At 40.3% G+C, this 24,374-nt stretch overlaps 1 protein-coding gene across 1 annotated transcript in view; it reads right to left on the bottom strand.

The window, feature by feature from the left end:
* The window catches only part of DOCK4 (dedicator of cytokinesis 4), a 350,501-nt gene that overhangs the window by 77,776 nt on the left and 248,351 nt on the right, over window positions 1–24,374 (bottom strand). Inside the window, exons 21-26 of the mRNA XM_041002001.1 lie at window positions 22,302–22,383; window positions 20,819–20,989; window positions 17,047–17,239; window positions 10,152–10,279; window positions 7,422–7,556; window positions 3,279–3,377 (exon numbers count right to left, since the gene is read on the bottom strand). Of these exons, the coding sequence (XP_040857935.1) occupies window positions 3,279–3,377; window positions 7,422–7,556; window positions 10,152–10,279; window positions 17,047–17,239; window positions 20,819–20,989; window positions 22,302–22,383 (808 nt within the window). The remainder of the gene's footprint in view (window positions 1–3,278; window positions 3,378–7,421; window positions 7,557–10,151; window positions 10,280–17,046; window positions 17,240–20,818; window positions 20,990–22,301; window positions 22,384–24,374) is intronic.

Below are 24,374 nucleotides of genomic sequence, written 5' to 3'. Positions count from 1 at the left end.
GTAAATGTATATATATGTTACTTGCTAGGAATGCACAGGTAGTTAGAAATGGCTGGAGTAAAAGCTGCTTGCGAGGAGGAAGAAGACGGGAACAGAAGTTGCATGGGATTCAGCAAGGATGTGAGGAGACTGGACTTTGTCCAGTAGGTGATGGGAAGTGCTTTGGATTGAGGCTTGGATTGAGAGGATTTTTGAACTGGTGGTAATTGACTTCAAATGACACTAACAGGAAAAATTCTCTGCAAAAGGTGATCTTTGAGCCTACAAGATGTTTGCTAAAAACAGCTATCTAATTAGCTTTAGCAAAGGCGATTAAGGTACTCTAGCTGCATTCACTCATTGCTTCCCTCCTGTTTCTATCCTTGTAAGGATGGCCTTGCTCCTAGCCAAGGCTGATTCTGTTCCCTCCTTCTGCTTGTTCTGGGACCTCACCCTGTGGCTTAGCAACTCATTCTTCCATCTCAGGCTTCTCTCTTTCTCCTCGTTCCAATTCATATTTAACTCACATAAATCTTCCCATTATAAATTTGGTATCCAAAGTTATTTTCCAATCACCCCCTCATTCTCTTCTTGAAGCTTTGCATATGTGTACTATCTACTTTTTCTTTCCCCTCCTTTTTTTTTTTCACTTCTCTAATAGTGACAGCTTGACTTCCATTCTCGCTGCAGCACTGACATTGGTTAGGATAGTATTAACACTCTTTTGTGAGTGGCAGAAACTGTTTACCACCCCTGCCTTCTTAACACTTAGAATTTCATGCATGGCATTTTTGCTCCATACTCAACACCCTGCTTGGATAGTCACATTGACTTCCACGATGCAAATTATTCTTAATTGGCTGACAGTTTCTAAATCTGTATCCTGCAGTCTGGCTGGCTTTTCTTAACTTGAGATACTGATTATTAGACATTGCTACTTGAATGTCCCTTACTTAGGTAACTAAACTCAGGTTGAAGCTGAATTACCTTTTCTCTTACACCTGTACACGTCATCTTCCTGTGCTCCCTGTGCAGTGAAAGGCACCAATTTCCAGCCAGCTATCAGAGAGCCAGGAGTCATCTTCAACGCTTTCTCCATGACCTCTTCACCAAATCAATCTGAAGCCCTGACAACTCAGCTTCCTAAATGTCTCTAGTATCTCTCAGCCAAATCACCTTTATCTTATGTTTAAATGACTAAATCAAATTCTTTCCAGGGTTTGGCCTCCTATATTGACCTTGGCAAATCCATTTTCCACAGTGCAGTCACATAGGTCTTTCTTCCCTGAAATGTGACCATGTTGCTCCCTTCTTAAAACTCTGAACTGCAAAATATATCTGCAAAATAAAGTCTGCATTCATTCATAAAATTTAATGTCTTACAACCCGATTCCTAAAATGTTTATCAAACAACTAACAAATATTTCTGGAACGTCTACAGTGTGCTAGTACGGTCTGGGATCTGAGAATACAGCCCTGTACAAACCATCATCATATAACCTGGGCTTGGGAAATACATTTAAACAAATGCAAATATTCCAGATTCTAATTTGGAATAAGAAACAAAATGGGGGTAGGAGTATGCTACGTCAGGACGTTCAGGTGACATTTTAATTGAGAGATCTGAAAGTCCCGGCCAACCATATGTCTAGCACACTCCTACTGATTTTTCAGCTTTCAGCTGAGATTTCCCTCGGGAAGCTTTCCTGTTGCCTGGAGCCTGGGTTGGCAGCCAGTCCCAGGTGTTCTGCGGCGCTAACACTGTATGTTTATTCCATATTTAACAGTCAGGGTGCCAATGTCACTACTTCTCTGAGACCTTGTCAACGGGACAGAAATCCTCATGTCACATCACATGACATCCTTCATGCCTGTTCAGATATTACCATACCCATGGTACTCAATCTGTATTTCCCAAAAGGCAGATTATCTAATTGAGATTATTAAATAATTCTGCTCATTAGATCCAGTGATATTGAAGAGTGAAATGTGTCCTTTGACAAGGTGTGTTGGCTGACGAAATAAGGGCCATATAAAACACTTTACTGTTTCTATTTGCATTTCTACCGTTAAACTGAATATCAAAGCAAAAATCTCAACATCTAGATTAATCATGTGTTTCTATTTATGCTTCTCTATTATTTTTAAATGCCCCAACTCTGTAAATAAATAGATAGCTTATTTTGTGTGGCCCCTTTTGGAATATGAACTCAGAGACTTCTTCAATCCTGTTACACATTCAATTTCTGAAGAAAGTTAACTGCATGATGACCTTCTCTTTGATGTCAGGATTTTTGTACTAAGAATGAGTACATTTTAAGGCCTCTTATCCATTTTTAATTCTACATTGAAGATTAGATTTCAGAATGAAAACCAGAAATCCAAATGCGAATCAACTCACTGCTACCTAGGGGGCATCTGCCCCAAAGGAGTTTTCTATTCCACATGACACTTTGTCAAGTGCCCCAAGATAACAGAAAGCTTGTTCTCAGCCTATACATGTTTCCAGCTGCCTTATAATAGTAACTTCTAAGTGATGTTCACAGTAAAGCAAATTACAAATCTTCCCCTAGGGCACTCACTGTGAAGGTGCCCCTGTCAAACAGAGACTGTCCTGTAACTGTGCTTACTGACCTATAATTCTCCCCCAAACAGACTGTTTACACACAAAAGTTATTTGGGCAAAGAAGAGATGGAACAAAAAAGCAAATGAGTAGAGATAATAATAATAAGTTCTCTCACAGAGAACACTTAACTCTCAAGCTTTGAGTGACACCAGGCAGGTAGCACCACAGTTTCCCAAATTTCAGCAACTATTTTATTTTTATAAACTTGGCACCCTTATTCTCTTATCAGATAGTCAGACTAAAACTGTATATTGAATAGACTGTAGCAAGTTTAGTTTATCAAACACAACTCTGCTTCTACATTTAGAAAATTATAGCCAGATTTTCTCATTACAGTTAGAGGGATGAGAATGGATGCTTTTCCTTACTCAGTAATTTTGTCTGGGTCCCTGTAACTACCATTAGCTTACTTGCTTTTATCTTCTGGTTCTATTATTTTATTTCTAGTTTATTAAACTTTGGTGTTAGGCATTTCAAATCCCAGGTCCTTCTGCAAAATAAATCTTAATGGTTTACATGAATAACAGCCATATTAACATAGGTGAGTAGATCATGTTTGAAGCTGAGAAAAACCAGTTTAAAAATGTAAAGGAATAAGTAACCTTTGAGAAACTATCTGAACAAAACAAACTAAAAAGACATACAAAAGGAGAGAGTGAAGAAGTAACTTACCCTTAATTCTTCCTTTGTATTGAAACTGTCAAGGAGCTGTTGATAATGTCTATCTGTCATTTGTCTTAAAAGGGACAGGAGGCAAGCCACAAATTCCCCCTAGGTAAAAAACAAAGGCAAATATTTTTAGGAGGTACATAAAAGAACATCAACAACTTATTCTGAACTGCCCTCCAAGAGAATGCTGTAAAAAAAATCATTACAAGCCGAATTTATCCCGAGAGAATTTTCTTAATTTACTTATGATGTCTCAGCCAAAATTTCTCCCCATGATGAGTAACACGTACGTGTAAAATACACATTTTAAAATTTAAAGTGGATTCTTTTTTACTTGGATGAAAGCTTTTCACTCAGAAACAAACTCCATACACTGAAAGGAGAAGGTAAGGCAATGATGACCCTGTCCCTTGATGAGACATTTAGAATATCTTTTATTCACTATCTCACTTAAACCTCACACAAACGATTCTAGGTAGAGTGTTTAATACTTATTTAACAAAGCTATAGATAGTTTCAGAGGGGCTAAAGACTTGCCCAAAGTCAGCAATCAGCAAACAGCAAACAGCATAGCTGGAATTGTCCTGAGGCCGTTCTGATTCTAAAGCTCTTCAAGCAACTTCATGTTCTGTTTTTGAATTCATATGAACAGTTCCTCTATGATGTTCAAAGTACTGGTCTGCCTTCTCACAGAGCACAGAGAAAGCCGTACTGTGCTGTATTGGTCTCAATTTTTTTCTTCTTTTTCTTCTTTTTAAAAAGATTTATTTATTGTTATTGGAAAGGCAGATAGAGAAGGAGAAGGAAAGACAAAAAGATCTTCTGTCTGCTGGTTCACTCCCAAGTGGCTGCAACAGGCCATAGCTGAGTGCCAGAAGCCAGAAACTTCTTCTGGGTCTCCCACATGGGTGCAGGGTCCAAAGGGTTTGAGCTGTTCTCTACTGCTTTCCTAGGCTGGATGGTAAGTGGAGCAACTGGGACTCAAACCGTTGCCTATATGGGATCCTGGTGTGTACAAGGTGATGATTTATTGCTCTGGGCCATCAATCTTCTTTTAAAAATAGATTTAAGCTGCCTGGCACGGTAGCCTAGTGGCTAAAGTATTTGCTTTGCACACACTGGGATGCTCCACTTCCCATCTATGTCTCTGTTTGCCTGGGAAAGCAGGTGAGGATGGCCCAAACCCATGGGATTCTGTACCTGTTTGGAGACCCAGAAAAAGCTCCTGGCTTAAGATTAGCTCTTGCAGCCACTTGGAGAATGAAACAGTGGATGGAAGATCATTCTCTCTGTATCTCCTTCTCTCAATATGTCTGCATTTCCAACATACATACATACATACATACATACATACATACATAAATAAATAAATAAATAAATAAAATTTAAGGGCACATGTCACAACATAATGAGTTAAGAATGCCTGTAACCCATTATGGAGTTCTGATTCAAGCTCTGGCTAACATAAGCTTCGGATCCAGCTTCTTGCTAATGTGTCTGGGAGGTTGGAGATGGTAGCCCAACTATTTAGCTCCCTGCCATCCATGTGGGAGACTCAGATGGAACTACTGGTTCCTGGATCTGGCCTGGACCAGTGCTGGCCATTGCAGTCACTGGACAGTGACCCAGTGGATGGAAGATCTCTCTCTCTCTTTCCCTCTATTTCCTCCTCCTGCCTTTCAGCTGAATAAACAAATAAATAAATATTAAAATATTATTCAATAACTATTATTTGTGTATGAGGTATATATGATTTACTCCTATAAAATCAAGTCTCAAAAAATTTATGATAAAAGGAAAACACTGTATTTTAAAAACATACATAAAATTGCTAACACTTGCATTTTCTAATTTAAAGTACTTCTGCTTCCAATGCACCCTTTTTTTTTTGCTTAACAAAGAATTTATTGATTTTTAAATACAGAAATTTCAAAAAAATATAATATGAGAAGGAATCAGGGGTAACTGACTATATACTTACAAAAGTAGAGTTTAATTAGGAATTGTTTCTTTGCATCTCAATGGAGGGAAACTATAGATGTCTATCCATTGAAACCATAGAAACTAAAGGCTAAAAGTTTTTAACAGCTAGACACTTGGGTTAATATAGTTAAACATTTGTCTAATAACTCTCAGAATGAGGTAACTACTTCATGATTACGTCGGGGCAAACAAAAATTCAGGTTGCCTTTTTGCATGTGACGGTCGTTGACTACAGAGTTATGAGAATTAATTGTCTTTACATACTTGTTTGGGCAAATATTCAAGAAACTCATTATTATGGGCTAAGAGAAATATGCTTCCTGCTTTTTTGGTTTTTTACCAAACTATCCCCAAGCCTTCTGTTTTTTGTCTTGTTTTTTCCCCTAATTCTACAGTGTCGCATGAGTGGCAGCTGGGAAGAATTCTGTGATCATGGGTTACTTCTGGTTTGAAGGAGTCTAAAGAAGTGGCCCATTATGGGATTTTCCTGGGTGTTCCAGTGTGTTTCTCTGTATTATGTTCCAGGCTGGACAACCCTCCATGAAAATTTCCGAGCCAGCTTTCCAATGATCTAGCTTCTGCAGTTTTCCATCCTATCCTGGAACTGCTCTACACTAGTACAGAAGTTCCAGCCCTCCACATGCAGGCATGCTATTCAAGCACATACAACTGATATCCCCTTCCAGCAGATCATAAGCAAGTCTCCCGACAAGACGTAGGGGCTGCCCCTGTATTCAGAGTGCCATGGCATCTTTTCCACTCTGCTGGACTTCTCACTGAGTGAGCTCACTGATCAGCTTCAGCTTAAAGGGTTCATCTTCGCAGAAGTCAGCTTTCTTCTGTTATTTCTTACAACTTCTAAAAGACTCTATTTACCACAAAATAAGAAATTGGAAACGTGAAAAAGAACCCCCAAAATCCAAAAGAACAGTTTCCCAAGCCTCAAAACCCGTAATAATACCAGTTGCCTGCCTCCCTCTTTCCCTCTCTCCCTTCCTCTCCCTTTCTTTCTACTTTTATCCCTTCTTCCCTCTCTTTTCTGCCTGTCCATGTCTGTCTTTTTGTGTAACTCAGACTTCTGGATAAATATACACATGTACATACATATATAATAGCATATTATATATATATATATATATTGTTTTTTTAAAGACTATTCTTCCAAGCAAATTATCAGTAGATAATATATTTTTCACACAGCGATTATTTATAAGATGTCAACATTTTGCCATCATTTTTTTATACATCATGTGCTATGGAACTGTAGTCATCAGAATGCTTGCATACACTGTGATTATTTTTATTTTTGCTTAAGAAATTGAGAAGGCATAACACACTCTTGGCCCACAGTAAATGCACAGAACATTTTGCTGCCTAACGCAACTGGTGTTATACACGCCAAGCAAAACTTTTGAGGTAGGGCCCATTTTACAGATGCAATTCCATCAGTCAGATGAGAAACTGTTTATTCTTCACTAATTGAAGCAATGGAGCGTACATGTATTGGGATTTTTTGAAGTGGGGGGATGGAGGTTACCATTTTAAGTTACAATTATCCTGAGAGAATTTAATTTCCCAGCTCAGAGCTAAGTTCCCGCAAGTAAATATCACCTGTGAAAGTAAGCCAAATAAAATTTAACACAAGAAGGCCATCCCAGGCAGGAGGGAAAGCCAGAGTAGCCTTCTTAATTTCTTCAGACAAAATAAAAATTACCTTAATCATGTCCTGGCGGCTCCACTTTCAGTTCAATTTCCTGATAATGGCCTGGGAAAAGCAGTAGGAGATAGTCCCAGTGTTTGGAAGCCTGCCACCCACATGGGAGCTCCCGCTGCCTGCCTCTGCCCTGGCCTGGCCTTGGCTGCTGTGGCCCTCTAGTGAATAAATCTGAAGAAAGAAGATTCCTCATCACTCCCTATATCTCTGCCTCTCAAATAAAACAAATAATTAAAAGAAAAAATAATGTGCTCAATGCAAGTTAGGCAACAAGCCTCCTGGTGCAGTGCTCCTAGCCCAGTGGCCCCGGAAAATAAAAGTGTGGCAAATGTCTGAACTGCTCCCGGGCCTCTCTCTAAGGCCACATGGCTCCCCAGGTTTGACAGAAAACTACTTGCAAAGTGACAGAAACAGAACTTGGTCCCTGCGCATTTGTCTCACGTTCTTACAGTGACATCCTGGAACTGGAACCGCATGGAGGAACCCGAGGACTGCGGCCGGCTGGTGATCTCCAGGATGGTTCTCAGCAGGATGTCCAGCAGGCTGGCCACGATCACATCTATCTCTTCCAACACAGATTTTTCCTTAAAAGAAGAAAAGCATGCTCAGGAAATTGTGGCTTCCTCTGTATCAGGAAAACTTGTGAAAAAGGGAGGAAGGTCCAATATAAAAGCATAACAACCCTGCACTTCAACCAATGGAATGATCTCCTGTGACCAATATAAAAGCAGGCAAGAAAAATAAGGCTTTCAAGGGATACCTGAAATCCAGGAAAACAAAAAAAGAGGCTGCATGATCCTGGCTACGTGCCCAACAGGGCATGCAATCCTAGCCAAGCGGGTACATCTCTCAGGACTGGTACTTAGTCTATAATTGCTCAGTTCCTGCTTATGTTTACATTTTCTCTTCTTAGTCCTGGAGTTGCTCAAGTCATTTTGCACAATTTTATTCTACAGATAATTACTCCTTAAAATTCCTAAAATTCTATATGTAAACAGGAAACAAGGTTCAAGCTGACCAAATAGCCTTGGCTACAGAGTAGACTGGAGATCAACAGCCATTGTAATAAATGTCTTTCTGAGGCAAAGTTTATCATATCCAAGCCAACAGGAGATAAGACACTCAAATTTCAGGCCCAGCATGGTAACCTAGTGGTGAAAGTCCTCCGTTGCATTTGCTGGGATCCCATATGGGTGCCGGTTCGTGTCCCAGTGGCCCCACTTCCCATCTAGCTTCCTGCTTGTGGCCTGGGAGAGCAGTCGAAGACTGCCCAAAGTCTTGGGAGCCTATACCCACACATGGAGATGTGGAGGATGCTCCAGGCTCATGGCTTCAGATCAGCTCAGCTCCAGCCACCATGGCCACTTGGGGAATGAACCAGGGGACACAAGATCTTCCTCTCTGTCTCCCCTCCTCTCTGTATATCTGCCTTTCCAATAAAAAAAAATATATATATATATATATCTTTTAGAAAAACCACAAATTTCTCTGTATTGAATGTCAATAGTGGATTTGGGATCTTTTTGTGCCTGCATAAGGCAAAACTCCACATACATATGCTCCTTCCAAGGAGATTAGTACTGGAAGAAGATACCTCTGGAAAGTGAATTTGGCTAGGATTTTAACACATTTATGAAAGAAAAAAAAAACCTCCTAAGGCTTTTCCCTTAATGAATTGGTTTCTGTTCTCAATTCCTATGAACTAAATCTAAAAATTAATTGCAAGGGGCAGGTGTTTGGCCTAGGGGCTAACATGCTGTCCCATATTGCAGTGCCTGGGTTTTCTATTCTACTCCAGCTCCTGACTACAGCTTCGTAGCAATGAAGACCCTCGGAAGCAGTGGTGATGGTTCAAGTAATTAGATTCCCACCATCCACATGGAGGACCTGGACAGGGTTCCTGGCTCCTCACTTTAGCTGTGACTGGGCATTCGAGGAATGAACCAGAGGATGCAAATTCTCTGTACAAAACATGACTACAAATCCCAAAGGGAGATAGTCAAGAAAAAATAAAAGGAAATCAACTGCATTAATAAATGATATTTAATTTTGACTTTACATAAAGAACTCTCTAATTTTCTTTTTAGTTTCCATTTGTAGTTTGGAAAAACATTCTCACTAGGCAAGACTGTTCTTTGTTCAAATATACAAAGGGAGGCTGAGGGGCAGAACCAACACTTCTTCTGGCTCCAGATCATCCGTTGGGTGTGCATCACGGGCTGCAGAGTAGAAGTGAGCTGTCTCCTTCAGTGCAGGCTTTACCTATTACACTTTCAGAGAGAGGTACAGCGTCTAGCCTTTTCCTCTAAGTACCAACTTTGTGTCCTCCTTCTGGAGTCCTGTGTCCAATCAGGTACCATTCTGGTTCACAGATCTCCAGAAACTGATCATAATAAAGAGCAACAAAAATGGGGGACTCTGTAGCATAGAGTAGCAGAGAGGCAGAGAAGCAAGTCTCAGTACTGACTGCCATGCTGCTTGGCCGAGTCCATTAAAGGAGACTGCTCAGTCAACAGCTGCAGATGGATGTAACTGCAGCAGGAGAGTCTTCCCATGTGGATTCACACCAGACCCCTAAGCTCTGAGCTATCCATTTATAAGCAAGCCTGCAATTTCCCCCATTTTGCACTGTACTCAAATGCAATTGCATTACACTAGGAGCCAGGCACATCAGCAGGAATCCCCAAAGTCATAACAACCTGGAAGATTACTCTTGGGGCCAAGGAATGGCTGTACTGCAAGATATCCCAGGTCTCCTGGGGGCTATCATTTGCTTGTGCAATCTCCATAGACCAGGGCCAAGTTTAGACTATCACCACACAGCCTTTTACAGACTGGACCCCAGGTGACTAGATTTGCAAGCAGTAATTTATTCTTGCTGTAGCACCTTCATCATATCAAGCTTAAAGACAAGACACATGTGGGTGGCTTTGTGCTTTCCAATTTTTCTCATTTGGTATTCACATCTTCTTTGAATACAAGTTTAGGAAACTTGGGTTATATAGGGTCACCACAATCTCACAAGGTTTGAAAGAAAAAAAATTCTTCAGCATATAAGCAAAAAGTCCAGCCCAGCTGGAAATAAAATTTTCTTGGAGGGTTCTTCTTGAAGATTTTTCAAATGCTATTTCCAGAAGGCATTGGATGAGAACTACATACTATGACCTGTATTTACTTACTGAGCTATTTTTCTTGATGAGACAAAATACGTTGCTAAGAATACGTGCACACATGATCAAGTCCTTCTGTTCTTGCAAGTGAATGTGGAGGTGATGCAACACGACAGGCAGAAGAATGTACCGGGAGTCTGAAGAGAGAAGAATAATTATTGCCACATTTGTTATGAGTCCCACGCAAACCTTGGGTCAATCCTTATCTACTTTTTAATCCAACTTTAATTGGGAAAAACAACACATATAATCACAAGGGAACTGGTCCGACAGGGACCATTCCTTCACCCAGGAGCTCAGCTCAAATAGGTTTCTCCCCTTGCCCTGTAATCATTTGTTTTGCTTCCAGATTTCTAAATTGTGAGCTACTTCCTGAATTTTCTTTGAGACAGACTATCTAGTGATTCTTACCATAGGCGATGAAGCTTGGCTTAGCCCAATTCTCTCCTCCTCAGACTTTCTCAAAAGTTACACGCAATGTCTGATTCAACATGTTACAGTTTGGGTGTGATTCTGATTTCCAACATTTTGCTCGTGATCAGAGTCTTTGTTTCGTTCTTCTCTGCCTGATGGTGGCTGGGTAATTCTGGGTCAATAGTAATATTGTACAAAATGTGCCTGGGCCTGGCCCTCCCCATCCACACACTCATGGAAACTTGACTTGAATTGTAGGGTAGTTTCCTTCTCTTTATTTTTCTGTTCTCTGTCTGCAGTAACAACCACATTCGCATTATGATTCATTGGAAATGTCTTCTAGTATCCCATTGTTTTGCTTAACTTTCTGAGATATTTCTTTACGCCACACTCCAATCCATTCACTTCTCTTTTTTATGCTGTCAGCTCATGTTCTTACTCCCAGTGCCAGTGTTAGGAGTATGTAAGTGAGACAGCTGCACAGGACTCTGTGCTCAGAACTGACCATGTTTGCTTTAATGCTGTGCTATCTTGAAATGTTTTCAGATTTCTGCTTTTATTTACTTGAGAGACAGACAGACACACACACATTCGGCTCCCATCCCATGTGATTGATACTTCTCAAAGCCTGCAACACCTGAGCCTGGCCTAGGAAAGAAAGTAGGGGCTAGGAACCAGATGTTATCAAAATACTAGAAGAAACATCTATTCTCTGCCTGAAATTCTTAATTTTAAAACAATAAGTAACATATTTGCTATGCAACAATTTCTATTCATTTCTTTTTGAATGTTCTCTTTCTATAGCTTCTCATTGTTGTTTCATGGATGTATTACCTTCTGTATCAGACTTTCAAAATATCTTCTGGCTTCCTGAGTTACTCTTAGTTACCTTTTCTGTTTCTTCATTTTGGCCTCTATTTTTTAGATGATAGGTCCTTCAGTAGTGTCTAGTTCTCTTTCATGGTCCACTCATTTTTTGCAACTGAGGCTCTAAAAAGTTAACAGGAAAAGACAAAGCCTCATGCTGTTCACGGCCAGGTGAGTGTGTGGTACAGGAAAGCCTCATCAAAAGAGGCCAGGCCTCCAGCAGTCTCCTCACGTATGGATCCTCCTGCTTCGGTGTCTGTGTTTTCTGGGGGCTGCTCAGATCCCCCAGAGAGGAATTTACCGGTCTCCTCTCTGCAGAGCAGATGCCCTTCCTTAATTTGAACTCCAGGAACAAAGTGACAGCTGAGAATCTGTCCAGAGTTAATCTACGGAGTCCAGTACAGAGCCTCCAGCCCAAGACCAGCTTGTCTGAGGCTCCTGCATCCAGGCCAGATCTCACTCACTTTCTGTGAGAGCAAACCTTCAGTAATTTGACCAAATAGAGGATTACATCAGGGATAGGACAAGGTTGGTCGTTGGTCTATTGCACATGTTTGGCGTATCATCATCAGTTGACATTTCCAGTTCCCAATGCTTTCTGGGAGCTGTTCGGCTTCTCAGACTGTGTAGTGAGTCCATTTATTAGACTACTGTAACCTTACCACACAGCACACCTGTACCTAGCCTTTGTTGCCTGCCAGGTCAGTAAACTGCCTCTGTAGAAACAGGCTTTCTCTCCCATGCTGTATCTCCTCTTCCACTATCTTAAGCATGCAAATCTACACCCTGACAACAATTTCTTTTTCTAACCATAGATGTAAAATCCCCTTTCAAAACTTTAGCAAATCAATTCCAGCAACATATAAAAAAGACTACTTCGTGACTAGATGGAGTTGATCCTAAAAGTAAGATTTAATTCTGAAAATCCTATTAATTTACTTAAAAGCAGTTAGTATGGGAAAGAAAGAGAAGTGCAGTTGATGCCTGTTATCTGTGGCAGTTACATTCTGTAAGCTGCCAAGAACAATGAAACAGTAAATGCTAAACAACTACTCCCAGAGGTCATACACCGCAGTAAAGACAGACACAAACACAGACGAAGACATAGATACTCACCGACACAGGTCACACAGACTACAATCTTAAATCCTGAAACAACTTTCTGAGGAAATTTTATTTTCCTTATTTTACAAAAGAGAAATGAGCTCAGGTGCTGCCATGCAATAGGTCTGAGGCTACCCCAGTAACAAGTGCCAGCTGGTGACACAGCTCTTCCTGCCTGTACTGCTCTGTCCCCTATCCTCCATCTTCTGGTCCCCTACCTTGTCCCGTCCACCTCCATCTTCTGGTCATTTCTGTTTGAGAGTGGAAATGAAGGCTATGGGCCATCTTGGTGCACCTCAGCAGGGAATGTGTACATTTTTCACAATTCATTGTTACTCTGTGAATAACTGCAGTGAATACTGATTTGGGGACTGTGAACAAACTTTAGTGAGTAGGTGGATTTGTAATTACAGGATTTGCCCTAGACACTCCCTGTCTGGTTGGTTTTTCTGAAAGAACTCATCTGTGCTACAATTCGGATGGACTATTAATGATTCATAAAAATACAACCACCATTAAAACAGCTTGCATAAATTGTAATTTCGCTTGATTCACTCAATAATCGATGGATAAGCTAAATAAATCTAGAACATAAAACAGAAGTTCAAGTTGTAATTAAAAACCTTCCCACAGGGAAAATTTCAAGCTCAGATGGTTTCACTAGCGGATCCTAACACATAAATAACACATGGATATACATACAATGTGAATGGACTGGGATTCTCAAGAATGTTACCTGCAATCATCTAATATTAGCAAGAATTCTGTTAAACTACACTTTGACAAGCACCCCACCTTCCATTCCTGATGGAATTCTCCATTCTTAAGCTTCCTCAGGATGAGATTCCTCAAGGATCCCATTGGGTCATTTTAATACAAATCACCTCTTATCCCTGATGCTTCATCTTGGCATTTTACTTTTTACATCAGTCTGTTCTCAGTCTGTTTTTTGGTATAAATTCCACTGGTCGATGTCATATTTAGAGTAGAGCCCAATCTCTATCCCTTATTGAAAAACTCCATTACAGTCATTACTTCACCTATAATCATGACCTCTGCTTTAGAATAAAGACTAACATACCTTCTTCTCCAAGTTTCATGGAATAATTTTTCTTTAACAGGTGCCATGAGTTTAATGGAGAAATAATTGTTTCAACAAAAAAATTGTAATAATTGGATATTCAAAAGCAATAAATTAACAAATACACCTTGGGGTTAGCACTGTGGCACAGCTTGGGGCATCTCCATCCCACACGTGAATGCTGGTTTTGGCTCCGGCTCCTCTACTTCTGACCCAGGTTCTTGACGGAAGGCATCTCATATTTTTATGAACTCTAGAATTGACTGCGCAGATATTAATTCTAGCTTTCTTAAATTCCAGTTGTGTGAATGGTGGACACTCACTTGGCTTCTCTGTACCTAGTCACAGACATTTCCTTCAGGGATTGTTTTGAGAAGTTTAGAAGCTAATGGCACTTAGTACAACTAAGCTAATGCTAAACAAGTTCTCCTTTCTATTTCTCTTCTTTCAGCTTTTCTCAATGCATAGATCAAAAAAAAACATGATCTTGTATCCTAATAAAAATCACGAGGAATGCAAACTAAGTATCCATGGGTAATGTGAATCAATGCTTGCCGGCTTTCTCTTACTGTTTTTGCTTCACTTTAGAACTCAGATTTAATGCCTTTTGGATGCCTGCCACCAGGCTGCCAACACCAGGAGTTCTCCTCTTAGGTTTACCTTCAAACAAGCAACACAAGGCCCAAGTATTCTATACTTTAAGAAACAAACACAGAATATTAAAATCCAACCATGGTCAAATAATTCATTGTGGGCCTTCTTCAAACAGTAATCCCAGCTGAGAACTTGAATGCTTATTTACAAATCAATTACTTGACAAAATGAATCAGGAGAAAGGAACTGAAAGCCTAAAGTCAGGAATCACTGCCTGGTGATGTTTAATTAGGGAGGAAGATAAAGCTTATCTGATACATTCCTGCAGGTAGTGGGATTTGATTTCTGAAAATGCAATTTGCAACCAACTGTTAAGAAAATTTCTATTGCAAAAGAAGTATTAGGTGGACACACAATTTGCTTGTGGTATGGATAAACAGAAATGCCTGACTAGACTGCAGACGCACTTGATCAGGCTGAAATGCTAAATCTGATCTTTCAAAAATAAAACAAAACACCTGATCCAATAGTAGGCCCTTCCCTCAGAAAATCAAAGCAAAACAAAACAAAGACCCAAGGTTGAACACACACTAACTTTCCTTATACTCAGCCAATATTACATTGCAGATTCCACTCTTAAAACGGCCAGAAGATCCCTCTTTGTGGCAAATGCAGCTCCTGCTTACTCCTTCCCTTGTCTGAACAAACTTGAAAGGACAAAACCAATTTATTTCAGTCATTTCCAGTATGTATAAGTAATGCTGGCAGACTTCAATTTCAGGTTAATTTTATGGAAAATCAATATTTTGCCTTCTCTGTGCACAAGCTTTAGACTAAAATTTTTAAAATTTACTTTATGTATTTATTTGAAAAGCAGAGCATCAGAAAGAGAGAGAGAGAGAGAGAGAGAGAGAGAGAGAGAGAGAGAGAGACCTTCCATTTACTAGTTCATTCTTTTGAATGCTCACAATTGCTACGGCTGGGCCATGCCAAAGCCAGGAGCCAGGAACTCCATCTGGGTCATTAGTAGAGAACAATATCAGTGTAGCCAGGATTTGAACTGGCACTTGATACAGGATGCTGGAGTCTCAAGCCATAACTTGACTGCCTGTATCACGGCACCAGCCACTGGACCAGGATCACTGAAGTCCACATCCATTGACAAGGGAATGAGCTTGGTGAGTTTTGTGGTAGCATACAGGGTTACCAATTATTTTCCTTTAAGTGGGCTGGAGAGCAGTCTCTTATAAGGGGATTGCCAACATGGTAGGCAGGAGGATGCACTGTGCACAGCGTGGCACGCAGTTTCCTGACTGCAGAGGTACACTAGGGCTGTGAAAGTCCAGAGTTAGAGCTGGCTGGGGACTCTGATCAAACCTGCCAGAAACTGAACTGTCAAACTCAAACACTCATAAAACCTACACATAAATAGAAGCTGCAGAACATATACACTCACATGTAAATATTCTGAAATCCAAAATAGTTTGAAATATAGAACAGTTCTTTGCCTGAGTAAACGAGATGGGGAATATTCACTCTGTACTTTTTACAAAAAGTACTCAATGAAAAGATATATGATATAATGTTATAATGTAAAGATGAAAAGAAGAAAATACTGGAAAAGTTAAGAATATATATGGTTTTAAGATAAAATAGATGCATGGAAAATAAGAACTCAAATCTCTGACAGTGAAAACTGCTAGGAAGCAAGTGAGAACACATACAAGAAAAAATTAGGTATATTTATGATGAACATTTCAGTAAAATAGAGAATGAAAATATCTGATCATGTTAAAATTTCCTAATGATTTACCCATATTGTACTGTTACCTGAATGTTTAAAATGCTTTCAACAAAACAATTTTAAAATAGTTTACTATATTTGAAATCCCATCTTACACACACACACGCACACATACACACAGATACACACAGTAAATCTTTCTAGTTGTGGGGGATTTATTCCAGGCCCCCTAAGCTATCACAATCTGTGATAAAGTTCTTAGATGTGACTCACATACAGTTTCTTTTACACTTCAGGTCATCTCTAGATTCTTTACAATACCTAACACGACGGGAATGCTATGTGAACAACTACAGTAGTTATTTAGAGAACAGTGACAAGAAAAAACATCTACAAGTTCAGTACAGATGCAGATTCTGAACAATATTTTCAGTGTGTGGTAGGCTGTGGGAAATGAAGACATGGATGGCCAACTGTATATGCAGTGATAAAGAAAACCAACTCTTAGTACCATCTATTGTATGCCTTTCGGTTGTTGTTCAAGAAAGTTGATGGAAACTTCTTAAATTTTAAAGTGATGTTGTTACTTATTCAGTTATTTTCTTCAGGGAAAAACAGAAGAAAACAAGGGGCAAAGGAACTGAATCACATATACTTTGAAAAAAACAATTTGGCTAATGCTCATTTTTGCTTTTTACATAAAATTTTAAAAATGACAGTACACAAAACTTTCATACAGTTTCAGAACATAAACCAATAGAAGATCTCTAAAAAACTGACAAAGATCACATGAGGAGCCTGTAAGAACTCCTGAAGGAAATAAACACACAAAAAGAGGGTCTCTAGGGGATGAAAAAAGAATGCCCTGCACAATCAACAGCCGTGATTATAATCATCAGTTCAACTAGCATTTTTCATTTTGTCTAGAAATAAAGTTGCAATAGCCATACTCTTCTTTGTGACTACTATACTTACCATCCATGTAATACTTTTTCACAAAATGCTTTTCTGTGTTTGCTTTGAACTGCTAATTCCCACCCAGGATGATTGCAAACTATAAACAATGGCTTTCAGGGACTTCCAAGAGACTCACACCCTACCTGGGTTGGTGTAAAGCTGGCTTTCCACTGTTTTCCCGATGCACTGCAGTTTAATGGCCTGCAAGGAATCATCTATATGCATGATGGTCGGCAAACTGCCCAGAGTGTCCTGAACCAAGTTGGCCACTTCCCGGACATCAAAAAGCTTCAGCAGTTCTGAATACACAGCTGGGAAGGAGCTCAGAAACACAGCCTTAAAAAGCAGAAGAAATTTGAATCAACTCCCAGTTATGCCAGGAGAAGCAACCTGCAAAATGTCAGGAAGTAGGAGAACTGTGACAAGCATTTCTGAATGGTTGGAAAATGAATGCAAATGGTTCAGTAATATAAAAGCTAAGAGGACAAAAATATGAAAACAATATATAAAAAGTATAGAACAGGACACTTTTTTGAAATGCATAAAGAAGGAGAAAATCACTGACATTAGCAAAATGATAGGCAAAAATCTCACTGAATCAGCAAAATTCAGTATAATGGAATACAAAGAGTGTTCAACTAAGACCTGGTTAGTTGTCATTCATATATTTTTTTCCTTTTTTGGAAATGCTTTCTAAAATGCTCATTTAAATCTCACTTATCCTTAAGAAAGTACATATCATTCCCCCCCAAAAAACAATTTACAACTTAAGAAAATACATAGGATGGGGCATCAGAAGACCTGGGTCATATGTACTGCTAGTTTTGCTTACTAGGTGCGCAGATCAAGAGTAGTATTTTAATTGATGGATTATATTTATTTGGAAGGTAGTTAGAATGTGAGAGGTCTCCCATTTGTGAATCTACTCTTCAAACAGACAAAACCACCAAGGCTGGACCAAGCACAAGTCTAGGCCTAAACTCACTCTGGGATTTCCATGTGGACTGTAGGTCAAACACCTGGACCATCACCCACTGCCTGCTTGGATGCTCATTACTTAGGAAACCATAATCAGGAACACAGTGGGACTTGAACCCAGGCAGTATGATATGGGACATGGGTAGCTTGAACAGCATCTTCACTGCTATACCAAAAAAAATAGTATTTTTATACAGATAAAGAAGTCTGATTGTTATTCTTTCTGCAGAAGATGAAGATGCTAACATCAACCCCTAAGGAAGAGTATACTTAAAGAACTGGGTTAGGATCAAAACAAACAAGCAAAATTCAGCCTTTAAAAATTCTGTAAAAGGAGGGCACACTAGAGTGGACCAGCTTTTCCTTACTGGGGGATAATGCCGAGATTCAAGTGTAGCTGGAATGTAGGTTGAGCCTACATGCATTGATAATTCAAATATGAGAGCAAATTCAAATTCAACAGAGCAGCAGCAAAAATATGTAGAAGAACCATCACCTGTTTCTGGTGCCAGAGCCACCAAAATGCACAAGGTGCTTCAGCCAATAGCTATGCACTTTGTTTCTTCAAAGTGCAAATTTATTGACATATATTTAAAACTAGTAACTCAGTATTCCCTGTTAAAGACCATATTTGCACAAAATTCATTTCAGTCTGCAAAGAGTGCAGCCTTCTGATTTAGTGAGGTGTCAACTAAGATGATTTTCTTCAGGGATCCCTTAATTAATCCATTCTTTCCTGAGGCTACTTTATTTTAAAAAATCACTATTTGGGTCCGATGTGATGGCTCAGTGGCTAAAACTTGCCATGCATGTGCCTGGATCCCATAGAGGCACTGGTTTGTGTCCTGGCTGCTCCAGTTCTCATCCAGCTACTGCTTGTGGCTTGGGAAAGCAGTGAAGGTTGGCCCAAGGTCTTGGGACCCTAAATCCATGTGGGAGACCCAGAAGAGGCTCCTAGCTCCTGGCTTCAAATAGGTTCAGTTCTGGCCATTGTAGGGACTTGGAAAGTGAACCAGTGGATAGAAGATCTTTCCCCTTGTCTGTATAAATCTGCCTTGCCAATAAAAACTGGTAATTTTTTTTTAAAAAAAGGTAAGTTCCTATTGATAATATTCTACTAATTAGGATACAGGAAGAAGGAACTTACAATGAATTGAATTATAACAAGACAAGGGATTTTGCCTTAAGTACTAATCAGGTTTGACTTGTCTGGTATCTGAGACAGATCAGGAAAGATCAGTATTAGGAATCTGCAGCATAGCCTTGGACACTTCTTTCTCTCAGCCCTTTTTCCTGGAGATTCTAGGACTAGGGGCTTGTCCACAGAGAGGGTAACCAAGAGTCACTGCCACATCATCTGACATAGACTTTAGTCCTGCCCTAGGCATGGCTGTCAAGGACATCGTCCTCAGTGAGTTGGGTTTAGGCCTCAATTAAGTTAATCTTCCAGGAGAACCAGCACAGCCAAATCTGTGTCTACTGATCCCACCTGAAGCATTGCTGGGAGGGGTGCTCTGCCTTCGGGGGACAGTTAGTCCTCAGTAAGGGATACTGCACAAAACCATAAAGACTTCAGTAGATTTGGGGCAGAGACAGTGATTCTGTGGAAACACCTGTACAATTAACTCTATAGAAGATACAATCTGCTCGACACCTGGGAAATAAGAAACCATGATGTAAGTTTATTCTTAAATCAGAAAATCTTTCTTTTTCAGATGTGAATTAAGAAAGTTTTAGCCCCAACAGCTGGTGTAAATTAAAAAGAAAAATCTCAGGATGAAAATTCAAATTTTTAAGTTACTTTTGTGGAAGACGTAAAGTTTGGAGAACGCTGATCTCAAGAAATACAGGGTTAGCCTGCAGGATTATCCTTCTCAAATATCAAGTGCTTTAAGTAGGATTTGGTTAGTGGCAATTTGGTACTGTGGTCTCCAGCAGCAGTGCAGTGATTATCCTGTTGACTACAGAGGCCAAAATGTCAGACAGCTCAAGGAGCCTGAGCTGTGTTCCTGCCCAGATGAATCTACTGCTGCAAAGTGGGGAAGGAACAGCCCCAAAACAGTTGTAAAGTACAACAGTGCTACTGGAGGACTGACTTTTTCTGGTGTTATACAATTATATACTGTTCCTTCTGTATGTCACATGGCACCAAATTAGGACAATAATGCTAAGGACTGAGTTTGGCCCTCTCGTCTCCTATTTTACATCTTAGTTCTCCGATATCATACTCTCTGGCCTCCAGAGAATGGCAAGAGGCTGCTTAGGTCCAACATGCTTTTAATCAATTCATCAGCATTAGAGGTACAAAAAGAAGCGAGGACAATACAGAAACAGATCATCAGAGTGATCTCTTAGACACATTCACAGCCATGCTATCTGGAGAGTGGATGGCTTCTGCTCTTAAAAGGAAACAAGCAGACACATGGGGCTACTCTAGATAATAGAGTCTGGCAGCAGCAGCTCAACAGTGGTCTTGTAAGATCAGTCCCTGGATAATTAGGGTCAAGTTAAATAAAGTAAAACAACATGAGAGTTCAGCCAAGTGCAAGCCAATGTTTCTCAAGTTGACAGATGAAAACGCAGTGCGAATCTTGGGGAAAAGAACTTCAATAGACTGGATCTCGGGAAATTCCTTCCCTGGGGCTGCTAGTGACAGCATGTCCAGTGTTGTGTCTGCAGATGAGTGGAAATGAGGCTGGTGCAAACAATGGCTTCTCCATGCAGACAGTGAGGACCCTGGGGAAAGGCAAGCCACCTTCTGCTTTGGGCCTACTGCCCCAAGGTGGGTGAGTTTAAACGTCTATTCATAAAGATGGTTAAGCTACAAAGATCACTGTAACAACAGACTGCTAGTGAGGAAAACCTTCATGCTGTGTGTCCGAATACACAAGAAGCACTCACGTTTTTCTTCCATTCAGCAGGGATGGATATAATTACCTGTGACTGAGACAATGCACCAGACCCTTTGCTCTCCTGGGAAAGGAAGAAGCGGACGGACATGAGCAGCTCCTGAATGCAGCAGCGGAATTCCTCTTCGTTCTGCCCGCCAGTGGCCAGGGAGAAGAGCCTTCGAGACTGCACTATATACTTAAAGATGTACTCTTGGGCCTTCAAATGAGAGTTTTAAAAGTTAGTTTCCAAGGATGTCCAGGGTCTTTATTTAATAACGATACAGCATTAAAACCAAGGCATCACATTCAACTTCTAAACTGCTGAGCTAAACAGAAACGGCCTGTGAGGTTTCTGAATGGCATTTACGTGTAGAGAAAAGAGTTATTTTCCTCTAATGGAAGAGAAATCTATATGGCTTTAAAAAAATTCCTTGTAACTTTGGAGAGTGACACGCACTAAGCGATTTCGATTCTACGACAGTTCTTTAATTTAGTCACCAAGAGATAACAAGTTTTCAAAAACCACTTTGTTTTGGTAGATTCCTATTTAGCATTTTATCTGCAGACCAAAATAATAAATGTAGAATTAGCAAAGTGCTTTCCTTTTACTTTCTTTAACTTTATTTGAAAGCCAGACCACACCCTCCCCTCATACACACACAAAGCTGGAGAAAGCTCCCATCCACTGACTGACTTCACCAACATCCACTAGGGCTGGGCAATGAGCTGGGTGTGGGCTAGACCCACAGGCAGGAACTAAATCTAGGTCTCCCATGTGAGTGATAAACATCTTACTGGAACCACCACAGCTGTCTCCCATGGACTCAATTAGCAGAAATCTGGAATCAAGTGCCTGAGCTGGGCTCACTGAATCCAGTTAGTTAAACGTGGGACACAGTCATCTCAACCACTAGATCAAACACCTGTCCCAAGCAAAATGCTTTTCTTATAAAATATATATGTTATCTACTTTTACCTGGTGATATCCAATAGGATTCCATTCAAAAATAGGAATCAGAAGATGATCAGGGAAGTGCCTGGAAAATGCCTTAGAGGTCTGGTATTCTTTTTTAGCATGTTGGCAAGTAAGACAACTGAACATAGAGGGTTCAGAGGTGTGGGAAGAGTTCAGCCACAAGACCTTGCACCTCCTGACTTTGCCACTGTGATCTTGAAATGGTCTTTATCAGGTTGAGGGAAGCAAGAGTCAGAAACATCTAAGCTTAACTGCTTTATCTGTTATCCTCATTGATAAATGCTCTCTTCCCTGCCAAACCTAGACTTCAATTCCAGCATTCTGGAACCCAGAGGACCAAGGATCCAATTCTGAGCAGTTCCAGTGGATAAGCCTGGCAAAGATCCCTTCAAATCTCATTAGCTCTGGAGCAGCCCTAAGCTGATTAAGATCCTTGAATTGAAATGTCAGTGATATGTCAGCACTGTCAATGTGGGGATGGCCAGTGAGTTTAACACCACCATGTCACAGCTTTGCTGGACTGTATCATGTGCCATCTGTTGTGTGGCCTTACCTTCAGCACCTCCTGGATGTGCTCCTGACGCTCTGCTTCTGTGATCCTGTCCACATACCACTTAAGCACTTTGATGAGATCTCTGAAACACAGGGACCAATGTGCATACTGCCTAAATCCTAGGTAAATGCCAACAATTCCAAGACTTGTAACATGAACAGGTGTCTTTCCCTATCAAATCCTGTATTTTTCTGCTGCACAATAATAAAATAATTTTTTCGAATCTTTTCTAAACTTGCAGGTATACACAATTGCTTCTTTTTGAAGCACAAGACTTCCTCCTGACCCCTGTCATTTGGACATTCTCCGCCAGTCCCACTGTCCCTGATAAGTCTAAACAAAACCATCAAAGAAAGGGGCACTGCCTAAACAAATGTCTGGAAATATGACTGATATGGGCAATGTTACTTTGGATTTTCTCCTCAGTCACCAGGAATGTAGCTTGTTGGAATATCATTAAGCTGAAGGGAAAGTGGATGTGAGGAGGAATGAGTGCAACATGTGCCCCTCCAAGTTATACCCTTGGACTTGACAAGCTAATCTGTGACCTGCCTTTGAGAAGAGCAAGGCTTATCATCAAGATGTACTGAGGAGGAAAATTTCTAGAAAAGTCTTTACAAAAGAAACATAAAGGATTCCGGTCTGGTTAGGACAGAATCTTTTGCATTCTCAGCCAACCTGAAACACCAGAAAGTATCTTTTTACCAGCTTCTGCTGACCATTCCACTAGAGGCAATGCTCTCTTTACACCATGGCACAAGGTATTAGCCCGAGTTGACCAATATCTCAAAACTGTGCTTGCTGATCCTTCACCCCTGGCAAAAAATCATGCTGAGTTTTAAGTTGGTAATGCCAATCTAAAAACATCCCAGTTGGTGATGAACACCCAAGTTGCACAAATGCTAATATGATCACCGACCATCCTCTTATGACTCACATAAATAGCAGAGAGTCCAAACTCTTCTCACTCATCTTTGGGAATAGATGACTATGTATGTATATGCTCATGGGTATTTAAGGTAAAAAACTGGGCAGAACAGCAGTACCTATTGGGTTGTGCAAACAGGGTTTCTTGTAGGGCTGTATTAAGCAAAGCTGAAGATGGGGAAGAAGTTGTTCATAGGACTGAAAGAGAAAGGCTGCTGCCTTCTGCTAACTGCTAGCTATCAACCAGGTTGCACGGAGGCAGGTCCCAGCTGGAGCAGAGCAGTCCTCACTCACTCAGCTTTCGCAGCACAATTTGAACTGGCAAGAAAGGCAGCATCAATCAAAGGGTGAGACGCCAATGACTCAACTTACTTGAGGTCAGGGATAAGGCTTTACATTACCACCACCAGGTAAAGCTGTTCCTTGGTATCCACAGGGAACTGGTTCTAGGAGCCCCCTGCAGTTGCTCCTGCCCCTTATATAAATAGTGAACTACTTGCATAGAATCTATATAGATCTCCATGTACAGTTTAAATCATCTCTAGATGACTTTGAATATCTAGCACAATGCAAATGCTACATGAAATCATTGTTACACTTCACTGAAGGAGGACAGGACAACCCTTCTGTGCCTGTTCAGTAGTGACACAATATTTTTCCAAATATTTTTGGTTGGTTGTTTGCGCATGAAAAACCTGTGGCAAAAGAGGCCCAACTAAATAGTACCCAGCACGCAGTTAGCATGATGATGTCAAATGGGTAACAAGGCAAAAATGGTGTTCTATTCATCTTTCTTAAAGACATCTATAACTAAGAAGTTCAATTATCAAGTGGGGCTTCTGATGGCCAAAGTGAAATTGTCAGACATTTTAGACAAAAGCATTGCAAGTGAAATACAGACACAAAGAGGCAAAATTCTGTAGTTTTGGGTCTCAGGAGTAGAATTCAGGAAGTTCTTTTCCCCTTTGGAACAAGTTCTAAGCTATTTTTAAAAAGGGTATATGAGGAGGAAAGACACTGTCTCAAGAGACACTTCAGTGTTGTGCCTCATTTCTTCCTAGAAACTCCTAACTTTCCTTTTATAGCTGCTTTGGCTTAGAAAAGCACAAAAGGAATGGCTTCTGAACCAATTACAAGGTAAAGCAC

This window comes from Ochotona curzoniae, unplaced genomic scaffold (assembly GCF_017591425.1).
Source record: "Ochotona curzoniae isolate NIBS_2020 unplaced genomic scaffold, NIBS_Ocur_1.0 scaffold_2476, whole genome shotgun sequence".
Lineage (NCBI taxonomy): Eukaryota > Metazoa > Chordata > Mammalia > Lagomorpha > Ochotonidae > Ochotona > Ochotona curzoniae.
The sequence above is the reverse complement of the archived record's forward strand: the minus strand, read 5'-3'. Positions and strand labels throughout refer to the sequence as shown.